At 39.5% G+C, this 23,269-nt stretch overlaps 1 protein-coding gene and 1 long non-coding RNA gene across 4 annotated transcripts in view; one reads left to right on the plus strand and one right to left on the minus strand.

The window, feature by feature from the left end:
• The window catches only part of si:ch1073-358c10.1 (mitochondrial peptide methionine sulfoxide reductase), a 47,591-nt gene that overhangs the window by 23,144 nt on the left and 1,178 nt on the right, over positions 1–23,269 (plus strand). For 2 of the 3 annotated variants that reach the window (XM_024268514.2, XM_024268527.2), the window contains exons 5-6: positions 10,703–10,809; positions 22,363–22,700. In XM_024268514.2, coding sequence (XP_024124282.2) covers positions 10,703–10,809; positions 22,363–22,536 — 281 coding nt within the window. In that variant the 3' untranslated portion in view covers positions 22,537–22,700. Of the gene's footprint in view, positions 1–10,702; positions 10,810–22,362; positions 22,701–23,269 lie in introns of those variants that run through there. The other variant, XR_002918858.2, reaches the window with a different exon arrangement.
• The window catches only part of LOC112144190, a 64,493-nt gene that overhangs the window by 9,729 nt on the left and 31,495 nt on the right, over positions 1–23,269 (minus strand). The gene's annotated exons all lie outside the window — the stretch shown is intronic.

Genomic DNA, 23,269 nt, shown 5'->3' on the forward strand with positions numbered 1-23,269 from the left:
ATGCGTGTGCAGGCGAGTGTACGCCCGTGTCCGCTGGGGATGCTCTCACCATCCCAACTCCGTACTCTGCCTCTGTCTCCAGCGCGTCAGGAGCAGCTTACATAAGAAGAGGGCAAAAATAGCAGCTGAGAGAGGAGAGGAGGAGAGAGTTCTGCTGGCACGCACACAGTCGTAACGGGACCGCGGGGCACAGAACAAGCCTGAGTACTATCACATGCGCACAGGGAATGCTGCAGTTATCAGTCGCTGCTCCTTTTTGTGCACTTTATTTATAATACGGTTAAAAATTACAACTCCATCAACACCAAATAATCGCTTATTGATTTTGGCTTGGGCAAAGGGCAGGTGTTAAAGCTCTTTCCAGACCTGATATATATGTTTGTTACATTTAAGTGCGAGAAGATGGAGTTAGGAGGGTTAACACTGCCCATAAACCTTCATGATAGGCTGAATCTGTATTGAATGTTGGGGTGTGTGTGAGTGTGGAAGGAGTGTTGTGTCTGTGAGGCCATATGATGGACTGATGACCTGATCGCAACTCGGATAGGCTCCAATCAACAGAATGCAGCAAGAAATGCATGAAAGACAAAGTGGGGAAAAGAGAATCTGAATTATATCTTCCATTATTTCTTTCTGTCTTTTTGGTATGTTCAGCCAAATATTTTTATTGCATATTTTAGTTTTTTTTTTCTGAAAAAAAACAACATTTTGTCACTTTCTAACTTTAATTGCACTAGTAGTATATTGGACATATATAGGCTTCAATAGCTGTTCATGAATAAGTAGTTGTCAGAGGAAAAAGATCACGTTTGTCCAACAGATTCACCCCCAGGACCCAGGGGACTGAACCTTTTTAAACGCGCAGAAAACATCTAACAATAGTAACAGCGGGGATATTCAAATGACGGCCCGCAGGCTACACACCGCCCAGGAGCAACTTCTGATAGGCCAAACACTCCTAGATGTTACTATTAAACACTTTCAGCGAGCTCAAGAGTCGGTTCTGAATTTTTCCCCCATGTGTGACGTCTGTAAATGCAACACATTGGGGTATTCGAGTATTTTTTTTCCCCCTACAGTTTCATTAAAAAACAAACAAATCATGCTACTCTGTTTGAACCGGCACCCACACAGTCAGTTTGAGTATCCGTCAGTACACTTGTGAAGTGGAGTGAAAACTTTTCAAATGAAAGTGACACACTAGCATAACTGTCATCCTGAAAGCACAACATTTGCAGCTAAATAAAAGCTGCTTACTCTAGCAACACTGACAATGTTTTTACTTGTTTTAACAAATGCCGGTGTTGAGCTGAATTCTGTGTCCTGTAATTTTCATGAATCTCGCTCAGCAAAACCTCTAAAGTAAACCATTTGTTCAATGACAACAGTGTATGTTGTTATTATGTTTCGGATTATACGGTTAAAGTTTCTCAATTTATAAATGATAAAATATTTTATTGTTATGAACATGGTCTTGATTTTTGAGAAATTTCTAACATTGTTTTAAAATAAACACAAATAAAAAATAGAAATGAGTCTACATGGACTGGTACCACTTTTTGAAAAGGTTAAAGGGTAACACGACAGGACAGTTGGAGGCGGACTCCGTACACATTTGAAAAATGCAAAAAGAAAAAAGGGGGCGGGGGGGGCTGACTGGGGAAGGTGTGGTTTGGATCTGTGATTGACAGTGACGGTGAGGTTAGCTTGAGGTAATGTAGTTACTCTTCAATATGAGTGGAGCAAAGTGATGCAAGTATCTCCACAGAACTTTCTGCAAAGGTTGAGGATTCTCCCCACCTTCTCCCGAGGCAGGCGCTCATGGTCCAGACTGAGGAGGACTCATGTCTCAGTGGTAAATTGATGCTTGCATCATAAGCTAGCAAAGGCTAACGTATTAAGCAAACAATCCTGAGTGAAACGTTCATTGCAAATCCCATCACCAGGATGGAGTTCACTGGATTCAGTGCCAATTGCTCTAAACCTTTGTTGTCTAACTTCAAGTCCACCGTAAAGTTGTGCAAGCCAGTAGATTTTTAACAACCGAAAGCAAAACATCTAGGAGCCATGTTGAAGCTAACGCGATAATGACCGGCTGTAATAGAATCAAAGATGGGCTTTAATACTGGAGCTGCAGAGGATGATGATGTGAAACTCCTGAAATGACTTGGGATTTATTATTTCTTTAAAAAAAAAAATAGGGACTTAACTAGTTGACCAATCACAAAATTCAACTGTAATACCACGTTTCAACCTCTAGGGAGAAGCACACGGACAGCTTTAGAGTGTAATTTCAAGAATTAAGCACGTTTATTTTAAATTGACAAAAATGTGGCAAGGACCAACAGAAAGCTCTTTTGAATCAACATTTATAGAGTTCAACAGCCACTAAAAGTTGATTTACTGTTTGGTTACCCTTAAATTGTATGTTGCCATCCAGTTTTTGATTTTAAGAACAACTTTAATTCTTATTCCAGTGCAATCCAAGTCACCCAAGAACACCTTCGTTATTTTCTTATTTTAGCCTCCCACTCTAATAATATTTTGATCTATTTTAAAAGTGTTTCTAGTAGCTTTTTGATTATGATTATGTCGTTCTTAGCCAAGATAAAAAAAAAAGTGTAATTTTCTAGAGCATAGGTTCTGTAGAGTGGCAGTAGTTGATTACAAATTCATTTTTGAGCTGTGGGCGGTACCATTGACGCAGAGCAACCCCGACCCCCCCTCTCCACCCCCTTGCAGAGTGGAGCAGGGAGCATGTGGCCCCACCTGCGTATTTTCTACATCACAAATAAGCTCTTTTACAAGTTGCATTTTTTCATCTGCTCCTGATTTACAATGATTGGAATAAAAAAATACTCACAAATGCAATTTTGAGCTTTATTTTCTTTGCATATGTCCTCCATCATCATAAAAAAAAAGGTCATAAGAACAAAAAAAAAAATCCAAAACCCCATCAGAGCAGTTCTTTAATTATTAGCTTTGTGCAGCATCACAGATGAAAATCCAAATGGGACAAACATCATTTTCAATTTCTCCAGGATTCTAATCCATCAAGTTCTTCATCCATATCTCTTGCCTTCTTGTGAGAACTAGAAAAGAAACCTGAACTAAATGTGAATTATAGAAGTAAGAATAAACGGAGCGGCTAAAACAGGGAGGAAACTGACTAGCATTTATACCCAGCATCCAGCAGGGAGAAGCTGAGTGGTTAAATATTTTCCTGCGCAGGAGAAACACTGAAAAAGATTGAACAGAGTTTGAAGAATCCTCAGCGGGTTTGAACACAGCATAAAGGTGTAGGCGTTTGTGTCCGCAGGTTTGTGCTTGAACGTCTCTCGGAGACAGCAGCCACTCCCTTGGAGAGTTGCGAAGCCCCGCAACCCCCCTCCCACCTTCTCTTTGACTTTGTGTTTAAAGGACTACATTAAGATTTAGCATTTTTGGTAAGGAGCAAATAATTAATATTTTTAGCTTTGTTAGGGGCGGGTCATTGACCCTTAAAGGCAGCGTGTGCTTGTGTGTGCACATGTGTGACCCCTTGCCCCTCCTTCTGTGTCCACCCCCATTACCCTCTGCTTTCAGAGGCAAGGCTCTCATGCATAATGCAGAGAGAACAGGGAGGCTCTCATTAATAATTACTGCCGCCTTTGATGGATGGAGAAAATAACGAAGGGGGCTGTTAAAAATTGAGAGTGCAAGAAAGAAACGGCAAAGGCGAGGAGGCAAGATCCAGAGTTTTTCTTTTTTTTTGGCAGGGGGGTTGGAATTTGTTGCTGATGTAGTTCAGAGTGTTGCCCGGATGGTTGAAATGGTTTATTCTTAGTGTTGGCTGACTTTTTGATGGGGTTCAGTTTTATTTTGAGGAGACTTTTCTTCTCTTGGTGGTTAAATCTCAATACTAAAGGACGTTTGTCTCTAGCCTTTTCTTTAGTATTTAATCGTTTATTCTTATTTTTAAGACATTTAGCTTGAAAACATTTGATTTTTGGTGGAATTTGTTTTATTTTAAGCTTGAAGCTTCTGTTTTTCAGTTTTTGTTTTTTCCCATATTCCCATGATCCTCCCAATACTCACACAGGCAAATGCCAACATAGCTGTGTGTCACCGGGTGATTTTTAGGTGAAGCCATGGGTCAAGATGGAAGGTCGGTTCAACAGCAAAGCTAAAACATCTGCCAGAAAGCCAATAAGAGTGAAGGCTCTGGTGGACAGCCAATGGCAGGGTGACATGCTAGTCTTTGATGCAGGGGCAGCCATTAGCCTCTTCAGTGAACAATGCTGCTGAGGGCAAGATGGCCGACTTCCAGCACTGAGAAAAGAAGATGAGGTTAGAGGTGGATGTGAAGATGTTGGGAGAAAGGAGGCTTGGAGTGTAAAGGATAAAGAGATGGATTTGAAAAAAATCTAAATTTATATACAGTTATTTTTTACATGATTTTAATCTTCTAATTGAGTTATTACAGAATAAATATTTCAAAAAAGAGAAAATGTGCATTATTTAGGCAGCTTTTGCACCGAATATTAAACAAAAGGGCACAATATTATTAAAAATTATATATGTTTTTGTATTTTATTAATAAGTACTGTTTTAGTCATATTTTCCCTCAAAACGTATATATACATCACCATTTCCTATAAACTTTAGCTGGAAGTGCAATCTCTTTACAGAATGTAACTGGCTTTTTACATGAAGGCACATGTGTATTAATTGTAATAAACTTAATAAAAACATTCTCAAGCCCCAAGAACATACAACTAAAGTTTCTCATTCAACTATGATACATTTTGTACTTCTCATTCAACCATTTTATTTCTTACGGGGCTGCCTAACCCGGCTACTGTTGGGGGAAGGCAAGGGTACACCCTGGACACGTCGCCAATCACACACATAGGGACAATTTAGAGCAAGGGCGTCCAAATCCTGACCTTCAAGGGCTGGCCTCCTGCTGGTTTTCCAGAAATCCCGCCTTATCTGCTGCTGATTACCTGGTTTTATTTAACCTTTATTTTACCAGGAAATCCCATTGAGATTAGATCTCTTTTTTTTCAAGGGAGACCTGTGTTTAGCCAAGAAGGAGCTTCAATGGCAGGTTGGTTGGAAAACATGTAGGACACCGGCCTTCGAGGCCTGGATTTGGACACCCCGATTTAGAGTTGCCAGTTATCATATGAAGCATGTTTTTGGACGGTGGGAAGAAGTTGGAGTCCCCACAGAAAACCCACACATGCACAGGGAGAGCATGCAAACTCCATACAGAAAGGAGGAGTTTGGTCCCAACCAGGACTTGAACCAAGGTTGTCTTGCTATGAGGAAAGAGCGCTAACCGCTGTGCCACTGTGCAGCCCCTGCTCCTTCATACTAGCCTTAATTCTTACCCAAAATATATAAATCACTTTGCAGTTGAAATGTCAGATTAATATGTGGTTGTGCTTTCTAAATAGCTGAAGGAATAGATTTCATGTTTTGTTGACACATCAAGTAACGATGGGATGCTACTTAAGTTCCATCTACAGTAAAATAATTATTTGTACCATCTAGTACTTGGAAGGGAAACCAAAGAGTCAAATATGAGTAAATAATACAGCAAAATATTAATACCAACCATAGTTTCTGCTAGAAGAAATGTAAACATTTGATCCATCCATATTCAGAACCCACTGAATTCGTTTTGAGGTCATGGGAATGATCGACCCAACCCAGCCACTGTTGGCCAAAGGTGGGGTACATCCTGAACAGGTCGCCTGTCCTTTGCAGGCCCACACATGCACACCTAGAGTCAGCAATTAACCACTAAAGCATGTTTTTGGACAGTGTAAGGAATCCATGCAAACACGAGGAGAACATGCAAACTACACAGAGAGGTTCCAGCCAGGATTTGAACCAAGGCCGTCTAGCTGTGCGTTAACCAGGGAGCCCCAAACGTTTGATCCCAAAGTACAAATCTAAAGCCAAATCTTATACTTTGAAGAACATTTCTTGTTTGGCCCCAGCGGAGAAAATCCTTCTTGATTTTTCTGATGTCGTCTGTGAGGAAAAAGCCTCATTCTCACACTGTATTTTTTTCCTCTCCCCTGGTTGTCCAACCTTTCAACAACTGCTGCATTTGCAAAATGTATGAGCCTCTGAGCAGGTTCCTCTCTGCAGGCATCTCCACGACTCATCAATGCATCAGTTTAGGGATTCCCAGATGGCTTGGAGCTTGAGGAGGGAAATTATAAAAGATGAAATGATGTTCAGAAAAAATAATTCAGCAGCAGTCCGTTTTTTTCCCAGGAGTATTTTTTTTATTTTTATTTTAAAGGCTTGATGATGAGTTGATGGCACCAAACACAGAAATGATGACAAATAAATTGTGTTTTAAAGATGTATTCAAGCTTAAATACGGATGACATGTTTGTGGCTTTTCTTTAATTAGCTTTGGCACATCTTTAATGCAGCTTTTCTGCATTTCAGCTGTAAATAAACAACACTTTTAGTTCAGTACTCTCTTCCCCATGTGGATTTTAATCACCATCACACAGCAGAGGACATTCGCAGTGAGACAAATTCTCTAAAGCAGAAACATTAGTAATTGTGCGTTTTTATTTCCATGATGTGTGCTGCAGAGCGTCTGCTTTGATTTGAATGAAGGCCAGATGAATACTTATGGCCGTCATGCTTGAACAGGCAGTGTCGCAGATAGGTTGTGGCACTGTATGATGTAAGGTAACATTTCATCTAAGGAGAACAAGATATGCAGATCACTGTGTCAGAGAGATGTCTTGTCTGCACTGTCACTGGAAATTATTTTCTCCCTGGATGTAAATAGAGAGCCAACAAAAGAGTTGTTGAGCAGTTGTACCTTACATGCTGTTGCACAGCAATTTTCAAAATAAATGCCCGTCAAGTTGATGCGTGGAGTAGTCACAGCTTATTATGGGTACAGAGACACCGTGACATTCGAAGGTTAGTCGGGTTCTGTTTTTATGTCTTTTGCTAAGTTGATGAAAAATAAAAGAAAAACACGTCTGTCATTGGTATTGACCAACAATGATTGATATAGAATGTTTGTGTTTATTGAACCAAACCTCAACATAGTCCTACTGGCTGGACTGAATTGCTTCCCCAACACTAAGAGTTCTTCATATATGGCGTTAAATTTCCACCAAAAGTCCTCCACAAGCGTATATCAAACTCCACGCACACAAGGAACGTTCCACGGCCGCAGGACAGTCTCTATACCCACTGAAGGAAAAAAAAACAAAACAGAAATACTATCATTTGTTTCTCAAATTAAAACTAAAAATGAAAAGAGTGGGGAAAAAAATCTCTGCTTTATTTATTTATCGATTTCTAAACTAGTGTAGTAAAAGGAATCATTTTTGATGTTACATTTTTAAAGAAATGAAAATGAAGCAAACTCATGATGAATGTTTAAATTAGTTTTCTAAGAAAAGTGTTTGACCACAGGGTGGGGAGAACACAAAAAGAGAAACTCTTAGAAAATTAATTTAAACGTTCATTATGGGTGGAGCAGAAGTAGTTTGGTGTCAGAAACCTTAAAATATTGAATTTAAAAGTTATATGTCTGTTTGTTCCATTTTCAAATTAATTCTTTAATGGGAACACAAATAATGTATCTGTTTCTCTATAATAGTTTAGAAAATAATAATTATATCAATAGTTATTTTTAATTAAGTAATTTTGTTTTTAGTTTATTTTACTCTGAAAAAAACGAATGATACACGGATCCACTTATGGCGCCAGTCTTGCCATAGCAACGGCAATGGGGCGGGGCCAATTGAAAAGAGACCAATCACACGCAGGTTTAAGTTTGCTCATTGCGCACGTGAAATTTGATATACGCTCATGGAGGACCTTTAGTGTAAATTTACCACCATATTCCTACCCCTACATTTAGCCCGCCAAGCAGGGAGATATGGAAAAAATGTTTAGGTTATGTCCGCACTCCTTTTCTACTCGATATATAGTGCAGGCAGGAATCTTATTCCAGAATAAATCAACTCAAACCTTAAATAACTTCTTCACTCACCATAAAAATATATTTAGTCAAAATTATACAAATTAAAAAAAAAAAGTGCAGGATAGGATCAGGCCATTAATAACAATTAAATAAAATGACCTGGAGGGCCGGTGTAGGTACCACATCTACTTGGGGTGTCAGAACGGCTCGGGGGCCTGCGACAACTGATGACGTCTCGATGTTTGATTGGCTGTGATGACGTCTCAATGTTTGATTGGCTCTACACCGATTTGAATTTAACTAAACTCCCGTTTGTTCACTTGAACGTTTGGCACTCTGGCCTTGACTTTGACACATGTGATCTATAGTACAGTTCTCACCAGATGCAAAGTTCCTCAGTCCACCTCGGCTGGCAACTGCCGTGCTGCGATCGTTTCAGCGTCTGTTCTATTTTTTTCCATGAGCCACAAGCAATCCACGTCAATCCTGGCAGGAAGTTATGACAATAATCCTGAAAATCTGGTCAATTTTTAAAATATAACCAATTTTTCCAAAATAAAATACTGCTTTTGAAAATGCAATCATATTTTTGTATCTAAACAGACTGTAGAGATAAAAATCAACACAGTGGGCCAACTACAGAGTCGGGGGTGTGGTTTGGGTGTCTGACGATGACAAAAAAGCTCTAAATAACCACAACTGAGCAGAAGCGCCTGTCGACCGTTGCAGAAAAGTATGTGTCAGTGTGCGAACCAGGCGTAACTCTTCTTTTGGTCTTTTGAGCCCCACGTGATCCTCACACTATACTGAGCACCTATAACAAAGTCTACAATAACATTTGAGCCACTTCTGCTGCTTATAACATGCTAAACCAGGAGCTTTGGGTCTTGTTTAATTCACAGGACACTCATTGCTGCAACTGGGGGTTGAGTGCCAAGACAAACCCAGATTAGTCCCAAATGTGACCGATATATGTCATCGTTTAGCCCTTCTCCATCTTGGAAGCTTTCATCCAGAAGTAACAGGAAAAGGGTGCATCTCAGCAGAAGCACTTCACACTTTCAGTGCAAAAAAAAAAGATAAATGGAAAATGCTCAATATTCCGAGGGGATCACATCGCTTTCCCAATGACAAAAAAAGAGTCTGGATCCAGGCCATTAAAAGAGGCGGATTAGGGTCTCAAAGGTCCTGAAGGAGCTGAAGTCTCTGCAGCCCCCATTTGTGTCTGAAAAATGCTAAATTCTCAATTAATTTCCCAAAGCTTTATTGTGTTTTTTCATATATATATATATATATATAACTAATTTATGTACTTATAACCTACAGTTGTTAATGTACTTGGACTTCCAGTGTAAGGCCAATTTCTGTCATGAAGATATATTTTACCTGTGTGTTTATTTATTATTCTAAAAGAAGCAAAATCACAAACCGGGTTTACAGTTTGTCATTACTCACTCATTATTTAGCATTCGAGAAAACCTCTATAGAAATGATATAGCCCGCTTCTAATGTTGCATGACAAATAGACTGACGGCCCCCATCACACAAAGCGTCACTAATCATTATTTTCACATAAACAATGGATCCAATCATTGTGTGCAGTGTGAAAGATGTCACAGTTAGTGACAGACCAACAGGTAATTATCATCTGTGCTGCACAGAACCGAGCTGTTTGGATTCATATCGCTTCTTTCATCAGCTTCATTTGTAGCCTCAGCATATGGCAGTAAAGTAAGCTCTTTGGGAAGGAGAAATGTGCTCGCAACATGCCAAGCACCAGACAAAAAGGACAGAGTGAGCAACTATCTGGTGAATAGTAAAGCATTTAGTCCCTGAAAAGCAAGAAGTCTCCCACAGGAGCTGATGAATGGCTAAATGAAGCTAAAATTAGCCTGTTCTGACTGTTTTTTTTTTTTTGGACTGGTGTAAACAGAGCTCTAAATGAATGCCAGTGTTTATCAGTGTTTGAAGCAGAAACAAGCAACTGTTTGCCAATATGTTCACACACCAATGTTTTTTTTAGCTGATTAGCTGTCAATGTTTGTACTTTATTTTAAGTTGCTGGAAAACTAATTATTTTTGCTCAAAACAACAATCAATTAATAGTGAAACGGGTAAGAGGAATAAATCTGAAAACAACAAAATGTCCTCTGTCATGGTGACCATTTAAGTGATTAACTAATATTGATCAATTGCCAGAATTCGACCAATTCGATGATGGTGAAAAAGGAACAGCTTTATTTTAAATGAAGTAAGCTGCTGGCACCATCAGCAGGCTGGAAGGCATAGTTGTTGCAACTTCAAAGAAAGCACACACATGACGCCACTGGCTGCTGCCCAAAACAGAAGACAGAAAATGTGAAGAGGAAGAACAGATTGACAGTCTTCCACAAGAAGAAGAAAGATACTGTCCTTAATGCATCTGTTGAAGCTGCTCAGGTTTGAAGCATCTAGGCAAAAGAAGCTGTTTGAGCTTTTAGTCATGGTACAAAAGGCCAAGACTTCCTCTAGACAAACTAGCGTGAAGCTGATGAAAGTCTTGGCAGTGACAAATAGACAGCAGGAGCAGAGTGCACCTACACGTTCGCACTCACCTCCACCCTACAGGCCAACTGAATGAAAGCACAGATCTTCTGTGATTCTGGATAAAAACGTTTTTCTAGTGCAGATGTCACTTTAACCGATACTGTTTTTATATATCTTCTTATTTGTGAGTTCTTTGTTTTCTGCTTACAGGTATGAGGCAGCACAATGACCACGGTACCCAGTATCGCTCTGCCATTTACACATCCAACGCCGCACAACAGGAGATCGCACTAAAGAGCAAAGTGGCCTTCCAACAGGTACAAACCTCAACAAAAATATACTCGTATAGTATTAGTCACAACTGCCTATACAAAGGGCTGTCTGAGGGCAAAAATTGGAGGGGGACCTGGTTGCAGACAAGATGGCGGCTGAAAATCATTGGTAAGAAGGAAGTCCAGAACCGGAACATCAACACCCCATCTCCCCAACGAATAGCACATTTTAGTCTAAAAATGCTCTTGTTTTTGGTCGAAAAAGACTAATATAACCAGCGACCCTAACAGTTACTTTTTTTTGCCTTTTAGGCCTTGAGCCTGTAACATCTGAGTTTTCGTTTTTCGTCAAACCTAAAATGCACTTTGACATACCATAACTCCTTAAACAATCCGTGTGAATTAGCAGATGTGATCTGCAGAGAAAAGCAGTTTTGCGCTGGTAAGCAACACTTTAAAGCGCCTTTTCTACCTATATGCAACACATTACTAATATAAAGCGTCATATTCCGGTGCAAAGACACTTTTCACCGCGACAGAATAAACTGATTCATGTTGATCGCATAAAAGGTTAACGTTAACTGCGTAAACATCTGTCTGAAGCTGAAGTTCCAATGCAAAAGTCTTAACAGTTTTAAAAGTATGAACACTTTTGTTAATATCCTTTTTGAAATTAATAAAAACATTTAACCTCTTTTGACATATTTTAAGCTAATCTTGAACACTAAACCGTTATTTACATGAAAAAGTTTTAGTGAAAGTAGCTACAATTCTGAAGTCTTGTGGAATTCCTGTTTCCAGCAATTTTCCGCCGCCATCTTGTCTTTGACTAGCTTAAACGCTCTACACAATCAACGTGAATCGGCTTATTCTGTCGTGGAGAAAAGTGGCTTTGTACTGATGTAAAATTGCTTCATATTAGTAATATGTGTCGTATCGGTTAAAAGTTGTTTTAAAGAGTTGCTTACTAGCGCTACACGCCTTTTCTCTGCAGATCAGTTAATTCACTTTGTATGACATCATCACCATAATGTCATATATGTGGGCAGCCTACATTAACCTTAATAATACTTTACAATACATTTACCACATACATTACAATCATATGTGTCCACATGAACCTTAAGGAAACTGTGAGATTTACTCTGCATCAAAACATAAACATCTGCAGTTGTGCATCTTTGAAAAGCTCAATGTATTCCTAAAAGATTTATCTTAATGAACAAAGTTGTACTTATTTAAGAACACTTTGAAAGTTGTGGATAGTAAAGTGGCACAGTTGTGACATCCTATGCTAGCTAGTTAAGCAAAAGTATTTAAATAAAACTGCAGGCATTGATAAAAACCCTCCTCTTAAGATGCGGAGGTGAACAAGGTCGACAGGTCATCCTAACTGATCTTTAAAGCTTTTGCTTTTTTCAGCACACGCGTCCTCCTTTTGTTTCCCTAAGTCCATCTGTCCATCGTTCCTTTCCTCTATTGATCCCGCCTCAGTTCAGTTTGGTTTCCTTCTCTGTGAATGTTAGTCATGCACTTGCTGGTGAGGGGGCAGAAAGGAGCAAATTACCATGGTCATGGTTACTTTAGGCTCCCTGGGTCAGCAGTCAGTAACCGCGGGGTTGTTGTGTTGCCGTGGCAACAACCTCCCAACCTTGGCCTTGGGCTGGGGTCAGAGGTGTAGGAGGTGTGGCAGCTGGGACCAGAGAGGTGATGAGGGTGGGGGTAGAAAAACATTTGGATTAAAAAGGGCATCACTAACATCCTGTCAACTGAAGGTGACCCTGCCTTTCTGCTGTCAACGGACCGTGACCCCACACATGCTCACATCTAAACACGCTCTGTCCGAGTTTGTAGACTTCACTGTGTTTTAAAAAGCTACAATCCTTTAATGGAAAAAGTTGCGTTCAAGAGGCCAAAATTAAATAGACTTCTATTGAAAAATTCAGTCATTAAACTCAATCATTAAATTTGTACAAATAACCACTGTTACATTTTTTTTAACATGTCCCTTCGTTCAAGTTATAAATGGGCAAATCAGATAATAAAAGTAGGTGTTTTTTATATTCAAAACGTTTGATTGACAGATTCTCCCGAGCCTACTTTCGGTTTGTGGCCTAATCACTGATTACTGATGTTGTCTGGTTCCAACGTGGCAACATCCATATTGCCCAAAAATGGTGACTGAATTGAGTTAATTTCGTTGTAAGCCACTTCTTATGGGTGACGGTACACTCACTCTGTCCTTTTCTCACACACAGTCAGTGGAGACAACAGAAGTTTGGAACTTTCAAAACAAAAATGTGACCCGTTTATCTGTAAAACTGACCTGCACATGGATAAAATCCTCCTAATGTTTTTTTTGTTTGTTTGTTTTGTTTTTTTAAATAACTAATAAATGCTTTTGCAAAGTGTTTATCCCAAGAATCCCCATAAATTAAACATTTGAGATTGAAATTAAATTAAACTAAATCTTTTTTTGGAATTAAACCATTGAGTCAAAAGCAGATTGGATTTTTTTTAATAAAAATGTTTAAATCTGCTGCATGCATCTATGTGAATAAATCCTGTTTAAAGCTTTTAAAACGACCTTAAGTCGCTCTGATATTAAGACCGTTAGCAGCTTTAGTTCCCTTACTAGGTACTCTAAGGGCTCATTCAGACTGGAAAAGTCTGTTGGTCTGTACCAAGTCAGCTTAATTTGGTGTAGATCGGGTCGTGAACCTTGCGTTTGGTCTGTATTCAGACTGTTCAGACTGCTGTCACTGGACATTTCTGTTTTGAACCAAAGCATCTAAACAAAATCGTGTGACTAAAGATCTCTTCAGTCATTGGCCAGGATTTATGAGGGCGGGGCAACAAGCAAAAGGATAATGGAAATCCTGCGCTTTGTAATCCTTGTCGGGATAGTTAATTGATTCAAACTTTATATTTTTGCTGTCCAGTTTTGAACGTCTGTGTCAAGGTCAAGTACAACACTTAATTTTGCTACTACAGAGGCATGCTGCAAGGTGGTTATTGAGAAGACATTGGCTATGAAGACACTGTTGAGTGTTTTTGACATTAAGATTGTTAGAAAAACTGTGTGAGAAGCAATTTGTATCACCATAAAGTTCTTTTAACGAGCCTGCATTAATCTAACTAAATTTCAATGGGTTGCTGCAGTGTCTCATTGTTGTACCACTACTGTGTTTACATCCTGTAGTGAGCAGCTACTATACGTTGGTTTGGTCCAGTTGTTTTGCTCCGAGTACAGAGCCTAGTCAGACAGCGGAAACTGAGACCACTTCAAAAGACGGGTCAGAGAGTGGTTCTTGATCCCAGACTGGGGTCCGTTTGGATGTATTCAGACTGAAAATTTGTTCCGGATTATTGTGAGAAACGAACTCTGGTTCACTTTAAGTGAACCAAATGTGTCCAGTTTGAATACACCCTAAAATCCCTACAAAGAAGCTTCATTTTTATTTTGCTGTGTAGTTTCTGCTATGATGTATTTCAAAGGTTTACCTATAGGATGCCTGAAAAGTGCAACTTGCAGCTTTCTCAGAACTCGTCAGGTATTTTGACAAAAAAATCTTCTCATGTCACAACAGAGTAGCAAAAAAAAGTGATGCATTATTTAAAAGTATTTAGAAAAAGGTGAGTGCAAATGTTTTAAATCTTTGTTTTCTTAAATACAAATACAGCTGTACACTGTCTACACCTGCTGTGGTTCGCTATGACGTGAAGAAAACTAGCAGAAACAGCCCAGGGTTCACTGGGTTCATCTTTTCGCAGGAAAAGGCTGAGCCTTATCTTTTAGTCACTTTCATGTTGGGGAAAGGCTGAATCACGGCAAGACTCTCACAAAACACACTCTCAGAGACGAAAAGAAAGCAGCCCTCCTTCCTTCCCTCTCCAAACCAACGCTGCTGACACCACTGATCTGTCAACCACTTTAGAAGCGCCACGGATTCCTCCGACTGCCACTGGGACACCCATCTTCTCGAAGCCGCTGACACTCTCTGAACCAAAATGGCAGACACCTGCCTTGAAATGGTCGCCATGTTGTAAAGGATGCTAAAACCAGAGAGCGGCCCGGTGGGAAAGTGGCATCACCAGAGGCCGTGTTTTCTGTCAGCGTTTTTTTTTCTTTCTTTTTAACGAAAAGGCCAACACACTCTGGGAGAAGTGAACACGTGTTTTTACGGAGGGACACTGATGGGGGGGTAGGTGGAGGCGATCGGAGACAACCGCAAATAAGACAGACATCGCGAAAAATCCAGATTCCACCCCGCTGCCTGTGACTCAGGCGCACTTATACGTTCATACAGTCACACAGACATACATCTGGCACAGCCCAATGAATAATTAACCCATATGAAGAGTCTCTTCTGCAGGGCTTTCAGTTTCTTAACTTCAACAGTGAGGGGGAGGTTTGGTGAGGGTGAGGCAGAAAAGCTTGTTTAAGCGCGAGGAGCGGGGAGGGAGGTGGAGGGGGGGTAGAGAGAGGGAAAGCGGCGAGGAGAAGGGGGTTCTTTATAATGAAATTTGAAATTTGCAGAACATCAAAGGGTTCTGTAGCCAAGCCGCTGTGGCAGCAGAGCAGGGAGGAGGAGTGCATCTCTCTTTCTGTCTCTTCCTCCCCTTCTCTCCATCCCTCCCTCTTCGCTGAAAAGTGTCTCCCTGGAGCTGAGTGGGGGGGTTGAGAGAGAAGGGATGGGAAGAGTTGATTAGGAGGAGAGTGGGGGGTGGGGGTGGCTTAGAGACGGGTTAGGGGTTTGCAGGGAAAAATGTATGAACATGAGGTTCTGCATATGTGTGCGTGCACGCATGTATGAACAATGGGTTTTATCAGGCCAGCTGTAATGTCGTGCGTGTGCGTCTGTGCGCGCACGTGCATGAGCGTAGGGCCTTGGAGGGGAGAGTGTGCCCTCTGATAAAGCATCCTAACTTAATGAGCTTGAAAAGGGGATGAAGAGGCGGGGTGCACAGAGGTTTGGATGATGGGTTGAGAGGAGGGGAAAAAAAGAAGCAGCATTTGGGGTTAAAAGTGGCGAGGAGAAGCTGGAGGGGGTTGTTAAAACAGACCACAACATCTCCAGGTTTCATAATCAGACTTCTGGTCACATTTTCTTGTTTTGGAAAGTCTTCAAAAAGTCAGATCTTCCTTTTCTAGCGGCTCAAACTCGCCAGGTTTTCTTCCGATAATGAAAAAGTTGTTGCCGTGCAATGAATTAATGAATAGCGGCGGAATAATTTGCTTTTATCTTTTTGAAAATATCGAAAATTTTTAATTTCGCTAAATCAAGATGAAAGTTTTCTTTCCAAAATTTCAGGTTTGATCTGCATTTTTTTGCACGCTGAGATACTTGTCGTCTGACCTGGAAACAAACAAACAAAAACAGAAGCAGAAAATGTTGGAGCGCGCATCTCCTCGCTCCGAGACGAAAGTATGTGCATCGTCTTTTCTCTCGAAATGTAGGAGTGTTGGCTTCCCCGCTCACAAAATGTAGGAGGGCTCACTGAAGATTAGAGCCCAGCTAAAATGGATGCCTGACCCGCGCAGAGGGAGGGAAAGACAGATGAGCGGTACAGGACAGAAAAAAAAGTGTCATTTTATTCTACATTTTTTGTTCTTTGTACAGACTCACTGATGCTCCAAATGAAAGTTCATGTAGGCAACATTCCTTTTTTCATCTTTTTTTAATACCATCATGCACAAACTAATCCCTTTTCTACATTTCCTCATCCCTGCGCGCTTTCTGTACTGTCCTCTTTCCATCGCTTCCACTCTGAGGTCACGGAGGGCACGCCAGCGCTGCAGACCAGTCCACCAGCATCACATCAGACTATTTCATGTGTTTTCAGGCGCTGCGGCAGCCTCTCTGTTACCAGCGTTTCTCCACGGAGCAGCTTTGATGTTCGCTCTACTTTAAAGTGTATTTACATTTTTAAGATGTTGAAGAGCTTTTTGTGAACTCGCAGAGTTCAGGTGAGCTCTTAAATACACAAAAAACAACCGAAAAATGCTGTTTGCAATAATAATTTATGTCCTACTATTTGACTTTTATGTTGAAATATTATTATTAGTTTAGAAAATAGAATTAAAAAAGGTTGTTGACCAAAAAAAAAAAGTAAGACAAAAAAAGTAAGACAACCCAAAATGCTTTCTGATCGTCTATATATATACACACACACACACACGCTATATATACTTATATACACACTATATATGTATATATATATTAGCTTAGAGGTAATTATTAGTTTTTATATATATATATATATATATTTTAATGCTGCTGAATATGAAAAAACTTAAATGCTTGACAGCATTTTCCGCTTTGTAGTTCAGCACTTGGATCAAAAGTTCAAACCGCAAATAATAAAATAATCATTTGCTACACAGGCGGCCTAAAATGCCACATCTCTATAGATTGCTTTATATTTGTGTCTCCTTTAGTTCCACCTCAGGAGAGTTTTGTTTATTATTCTTTTACAGGTAAAGTTGGCTGCTAATGCAGTGAATTTTACCTTAAAAGTATGTCATTTTGCTCAAGTAAAGCTCTCATATCTGTTTTTGCCTAAAAATGACTATACACCAATAAAACCATGTAAGATGATCTAAAAAGCAGAGATTTCACTTTTTTATTATATACATCCAAGCAGCTTAATGCGATATTGCAGAACGTAGTATAATGCAAAGTATCTAAAATCTTAATTACAAGTGAGACAACATTAAAGGCTGCTCATGCAGTAAGTCATCACTAATGATGATGTGAAACACTGCAGTGGTGTTGCTTTAGAAAGTGGAATCAGCTATGAAATTACTGCATGCTGCTTTAAGTCTGGCTGAGTTTTGCATCGAGGCGTCGCAGTTATGCTTCAGTGAGGATCCCAGTGCGCCCTCTTTTAGCCATAAACACTAAAATTGTTCTGCAAAACGACATGGCCTTAATGTAGTTAATTACAGAATGCCTATAAAGATTATACGAGATCAAGATAGAGATAAGAACCAAAAAAAAAAAAAACAATTATGAACTTGGGTGTAATTACATAAACCGCCAAATTGAGGTCACGTTCTTTTTCAAATGTCTTGGCCATGAGTCATCGGGTGTTACAAACTCTGTGTCAGAGCACGTCTATTCCCCAACCCTTCGCAGCCGAAGGCCCTCTGAGGGAAGGCGACACGGCTGTGGGTTAAGGAAGTGAGGAGGAGAGAGTGCGCCGTCTTCCTCCTCCGCCCCTGCCCCTCTCGGGGTGTCACGTCTTATTTGTGTCCTGGGGTCGCCTCTCTGGCAATGGTGCAAAGAGACTCTCTCGCTTGGCTGGCAAACAAGGAAGACTCGGGTATCAGGAAGCGGTGGCCTATGCTCACATGGGAGAGAAAAAGGCAGGAGAATCAGCATCAGGGAATGGAAGGAGGAGGAGGAGCAGGAGAGAGATGCACGCATTCAGCCATGTCTTTGACATGGGAGTCTTTCCGACAGGCGTGAAGAAGGGAAGGGCTGATTGGGCTGAGTGAGCTCGGCGCTGGACACACACTTTCAGACATATTTTGCTCGAATAGGAGAACTCGTCATACTGCTTCAGATGTAAATTAACATTTCAGAAGTCCTGAGTGGCAGCGGGGATGAGCCATGTGGCGAAAATTAGGACACAAGTCCTAAATTCTGTTACAGCCGAAATGAAACAGTTTAGTTTATTCCTTTGTAATATTTCTTCCTCATTCGTTCTTAAAAATGCTCCAACATTTGTCTCATCAGTGACATTAACATGAAAATATATATCTTCCCCATCCATATTCTTCCCTTCGCTCGTGCGCTGCTGCAGCGAGAGAGCGAGCGAAGCCAAATAAGGTTATACACAGTGGCATAACGGCGTGCATTCTGATTTATAGATCTAAAATGGCTGCCGTGTTGTGACTGCCATAGAGGGCTGGATGAGGAGCGAGGGATCGGTGTGGGGGTGTCAGGGCGGAGGTGTGTGTTTACTCGCAACGGCAGACCTTTCCTTGGACGTTGTGCTCTCTTCACTCCCCGCGTCCCGTGCCCTGGAGGGCTCTCCGCTGCTGTGGTTTGTTGGTGATGACTGATTAATTAGGCCATGATGTACAAAGCTCCGTGCTTGTGTTGGCTGGCTCACCACTGAGCTGGTGGGTTGCAGGCAGGGAAGAAAAAAAAATAATTGTATTTTTTCGTCTTTGGCAGTCTGTAAATGGTTTGCATTTGAATGCTTAAGTATGTGTTCTTCTCGGAGGCTGCTGCGTCTGAGTGTCGTCAGGTTCTTGTACTCGGTTCCTTCCTGCAGGGAGACTGTAGCCTTTACATTGAAGCACAGCCGCTGAGGAGTTAGAGGTCAGCTGCTGCCTCAGCCTCTATGTGGGGCCTGCTGCTTTGATTTACTGACTACTGCATCAACTCCTGCTCATGCAAACTCAGCTGGTGCCACACTGCCACCACGTGGAGGAACGCACTCACTACATGCTCTGACTTTTACAGCATTTTTAGAGCCCACTGCATCCCTTTCGGGGTCCCTGGAGCCAACCCAGCTACTGTTGGGCGAGAGCGGGGTACATCTCACTCCGAGGGTCAATTTAGAGACACCAGTTAACCTGTGATGTATATTTTTAAACTTTTGTGTAATGGAAAAACATGCAAACTCCACACAGAAAGGTCTGAAATGGGATTCAAACCAGGGACTTCTCGCTGTCAGGTGATAGTGCTAACCACTGCACCCCATGAAGCCTTTTTCTCCCCTTAAATTTTAAAAAGAAAAATGTAAAAGTAATTTAATTAATTTTAATTTGGTTTGAAGAGGCACAAACTTTTTCTGTTATAGGCAGAAAAACTTTAATTTAATAGAATCCAGGATTAAAAATCATTGCTTATAATACGTTTTGCATGTTTTCTGGAGTTTTGATTCATTCTCTGCTTCAATTTTGAAAATCCTTTTCTTCTTTGAGTCAGTGATAGGTAAAAAGTTTGCAAAAATATAGATTTTTGTCCTCTTTATGTTTTAAGATAGTGTCCTGTTAAAATGTCACCACATTCACTTCAAAAATAGGTCTACTACAAAGTCAAAATCTTTAATAATTCAAAAAAATGTCCTTAAATAAGCCACAAATGTGCCAGTGGAGTAAAGAAATTTTCTAACCAACAATTATTTAAGAAAATATAAGGCCTATTTTCTAAAACTGATGTTATTTTGCTATTTAATATCTTTCTTACTAAGAATATTTTTCTTGAGAGACAAGAAATAAGACAGTTTTTCTTGAAACAGATTATTTTTACTTTTACTTTCTTAAGATTCAATTTTTGCATGTTTTTTTTTTTTTTTATCCTTTAACCTAATGTGTATTTCTTCCAGAGTATTGAACTGTGCATGCATGATTGAGGGAAACATTCAAACCCTAAAGATTTGCAATCCCACACATCAGCATGCAGCTTGATGCATCTGAGATGAAATAAAGAATACAGTCTACACAGGACTAAACTTTTAACTACTTCCACATCTCAAGCAATTAATATTTAAAGGTTTAAATCAACATTCACAAAATGATGAAGGACATTCCACAGAAATACTCTTATTTCAAGAAAAAAAGTATTATTTTTTATATTGCAATAAAAATAATCTTATCAAGAAAGTTTTTCCAAAACTAATCTTAGTTTAAAAACATGATTTTTTTTCTTAAAATAAAATATTTGATAGGACAATTTTTCTTATTCTATTGGCAGATTTGTTGCTATTTATAGAAAATGTGTCAAATTGTTAGAAATTTTGAGTTATTTATATATGTGGCTGCTTTTGTGGTGTTCCTATGATTTTTTCCTTTTTTTTTAGTCCCTTTGTAAAAAGGCATTTGTTAAATGATTGAATACATATACAAGAAATAAAACCAAACATTTTTGTAGGCATTATCTCAGCATTTTTTGCATTTTTTAAGGTAAAACCTCTGTATTCACCCTACTTTCAAATTAATTACTGACAGTACATGGCTAAAAGAGTATTTGCAAAACATATTAAAATACAAAATAAAAAGATAATTTCAGAAAACCCTGCACTTATGGTTTTAGTTCCACCAGACTCTGAATTTTTTTTAACCCCTGAATTTTTCTCTGATTTTTTTCCCCCAATTGTTTTAACCCCTGAATTTTAATCCTGGATTTTTTTTTCAACCCTTGCTTTTTAAAAAGAAACATTTTATGCTCCCAAAAATATTTTCTATCTTAAAAATGTCAGTGCTTTAGGATAAAAATTCAGGGGTTAAAAAAACTCAGAAAAAAAATCAGAGGTTAAAAAAATTCAGAATAAAATTTCAGGGGTAAAAAAAAATTCAGACAAACAAATCAGAGGTTAAAAAAATTTAGAGTCTGATGGAACTGTAAAACTTCCATATGCACTAATCTTTTAAAAACTTCTACGTTAAGCAGTTCTTTCTAATCTGGATTCAAGTGTCTTTAGCCCTTTAATATCTAAGGCGTCGTTGGTGATGCTTAAACACAAAATCTTTAACATACTGTAACTTTTCAACCGTTAATACGATCAACTTAATTCCAGTAGATTTTCAAAATCTACTGGAATTAAGTTGCAGGAAATCAAAGAACATAAACACTGGAGCTCTGGTGTTAAAGGGTTAAAGTTTCTATCCTCAATTTCAGACAATTTCCCCCTATTTTACAAATAACCTTTTTAATAATTATCACTAAAATTCATTCTTGGGGAGCGGACACATCCAGAAGCAGCTTGAGCCCAGAGCGAGCACACACCCCCTCCCTCTCGTGTGTTCACGAGCTCCCGCCAAGCGAACTCCTGCAGGCCGTTCAGAAGATCGCTGAAGACGGCTACATGTAAGCCACTTGTTGCACCCAGTCGCAGCATGCACCCAACATTTTTTCTTTCTTTTCGGCTCCAGGAGCACTGATCTAGAAAGTACTGAGCGCTTGTATTATTAGATGAGAGGAAACCACTCAGCACAGCAGGCAGACATGGGATATATCTGTCAGAGGTGTAAAGTGCGCCTGCTTGAAGGAGTGTGTGTTGCTTCGGCTCGTTTGAAGCCTTCTCTCGCGGTGTTTAGAAAAGGAGAAGTGTGAAAATGTCATAAGGAGTTCTCAAAGAGACGGAGCCGTCTTTGATGCTTTGTCCCACAGAGAGCCGCAGAGGTGCACCGCTCTATAAAAAGAAGCTCGTTTCTTGTGTCACTCAATCACCCCGCTGACTAGTTAAGGAGCAGAAACTCCTTTCTGTGTTTGATTTTGGAAGTTCACAACTGATGTGCTAAAAAGTAAAACAAACGAGTTTTATTAGATTTGAAGGAGGTTTGGAGAAGTAATGGAGAAATTACTGAATACTGTTCCTCAGCAGCTGAATAATTTGAGTCTTAAGAAAGTAAAATGATTTTTGTTTCAAGAATTGTTGTTTAATTTCTGTCTTACAGGAAAAATAATCTTATCAATAAAGTTTTTCAATAACAAAATAATTTTAGTTTAAAAAACCGTCTTAGTGACTTGAAATTTTTTCTTAAAATAATGAGATTTGAAGAAAATCTGATTTTTTTTTTATTTATCTTTAAGCGTCCTGTGTAGTTTTAAGTGCTTCTTTCTGTTCTGTGCTCAGGAGCTGAATAAGAAAGGCCACGGCTCAATCACCACCGAGATCCTGGAAGGTCAGCACTTTTACTACGCCGAGGACTACCACCAACAGTACCTGAAGAAGGTGCCCAAAGGCTACTGCGGCATCAAGGGCACAGGGGTCACCTGCCCCCTCCAGACCCCAAAGGATGAGCTCTAAGGGACGCGCGATTAAAAAACGAGGCATTTCTGCAAGATAAATGAATCTGAAGGTATAAAACATGAACATAATGTCAAGTTGAACATACTTTTAAAGGCTCACACTGCAAAAAGTGTGGAAAAGAAGTCTCATTTCATGTCTAATAAAACAATTTTATCAAAATAGTTTTTTAATAATAAAATAATTTTATGTAAAAAAATATATATCTTAGTGACTAAAATTTTTTTTCTTAAATTAATAATTTTGAAGGGCCTCTGGTCACATTTAAATGGCGACAGAAACGATCTCTAGCTGGAAGCGGAAATTTCACAACTTTAGCCGGTTGTGTAAGCGGAAATTTCCTAAACTTTAGGAAACCCTCTCAAAAATAATATTTTAAAAACTTTTCAGAACTGTCAGATTTTAAGCTTTTAAACATGAATAAATTGTAACTGTCTAACAGTTTAATGTGCTATATGAGCTTCAAATGGGACAGAGAACGTTAATCGCTTTATTTCTTTCAAGTCAATATTAACAAGTGTTCAATTTGTAGAACTACATCCGTTTATCTCTGGAAAATAAGCGGGCGAAGTGCAACTTTCTCTCTTTGAATCAGCTGATCACGTAATTGGTTACACTTTGCCAAAGGGAAAAAAAGTCGAAAGCTTAAAACGGGGGTTTCTGGTTATTAATTTTTGAGCCCCATATTTTTTCTCTGGGACCAGATTCTGGTTTTTTTTTTTTTTTTTTTTTT

This window comes from Oryzias melastigma, linkage group LG22 (assembly GCF_002922805.2).
Source record: "Oryzias melastigma strain HK-1 linkage group LG22, ASM292280v2, whole genome shotgun sequence".
Taxonomy (NCBI): Eukaryota; Metazoa; Chordata; class Actinopteri; order Beloniformes; family Adrianichthyidae; genus Oryzias; species Oryzias melastigma.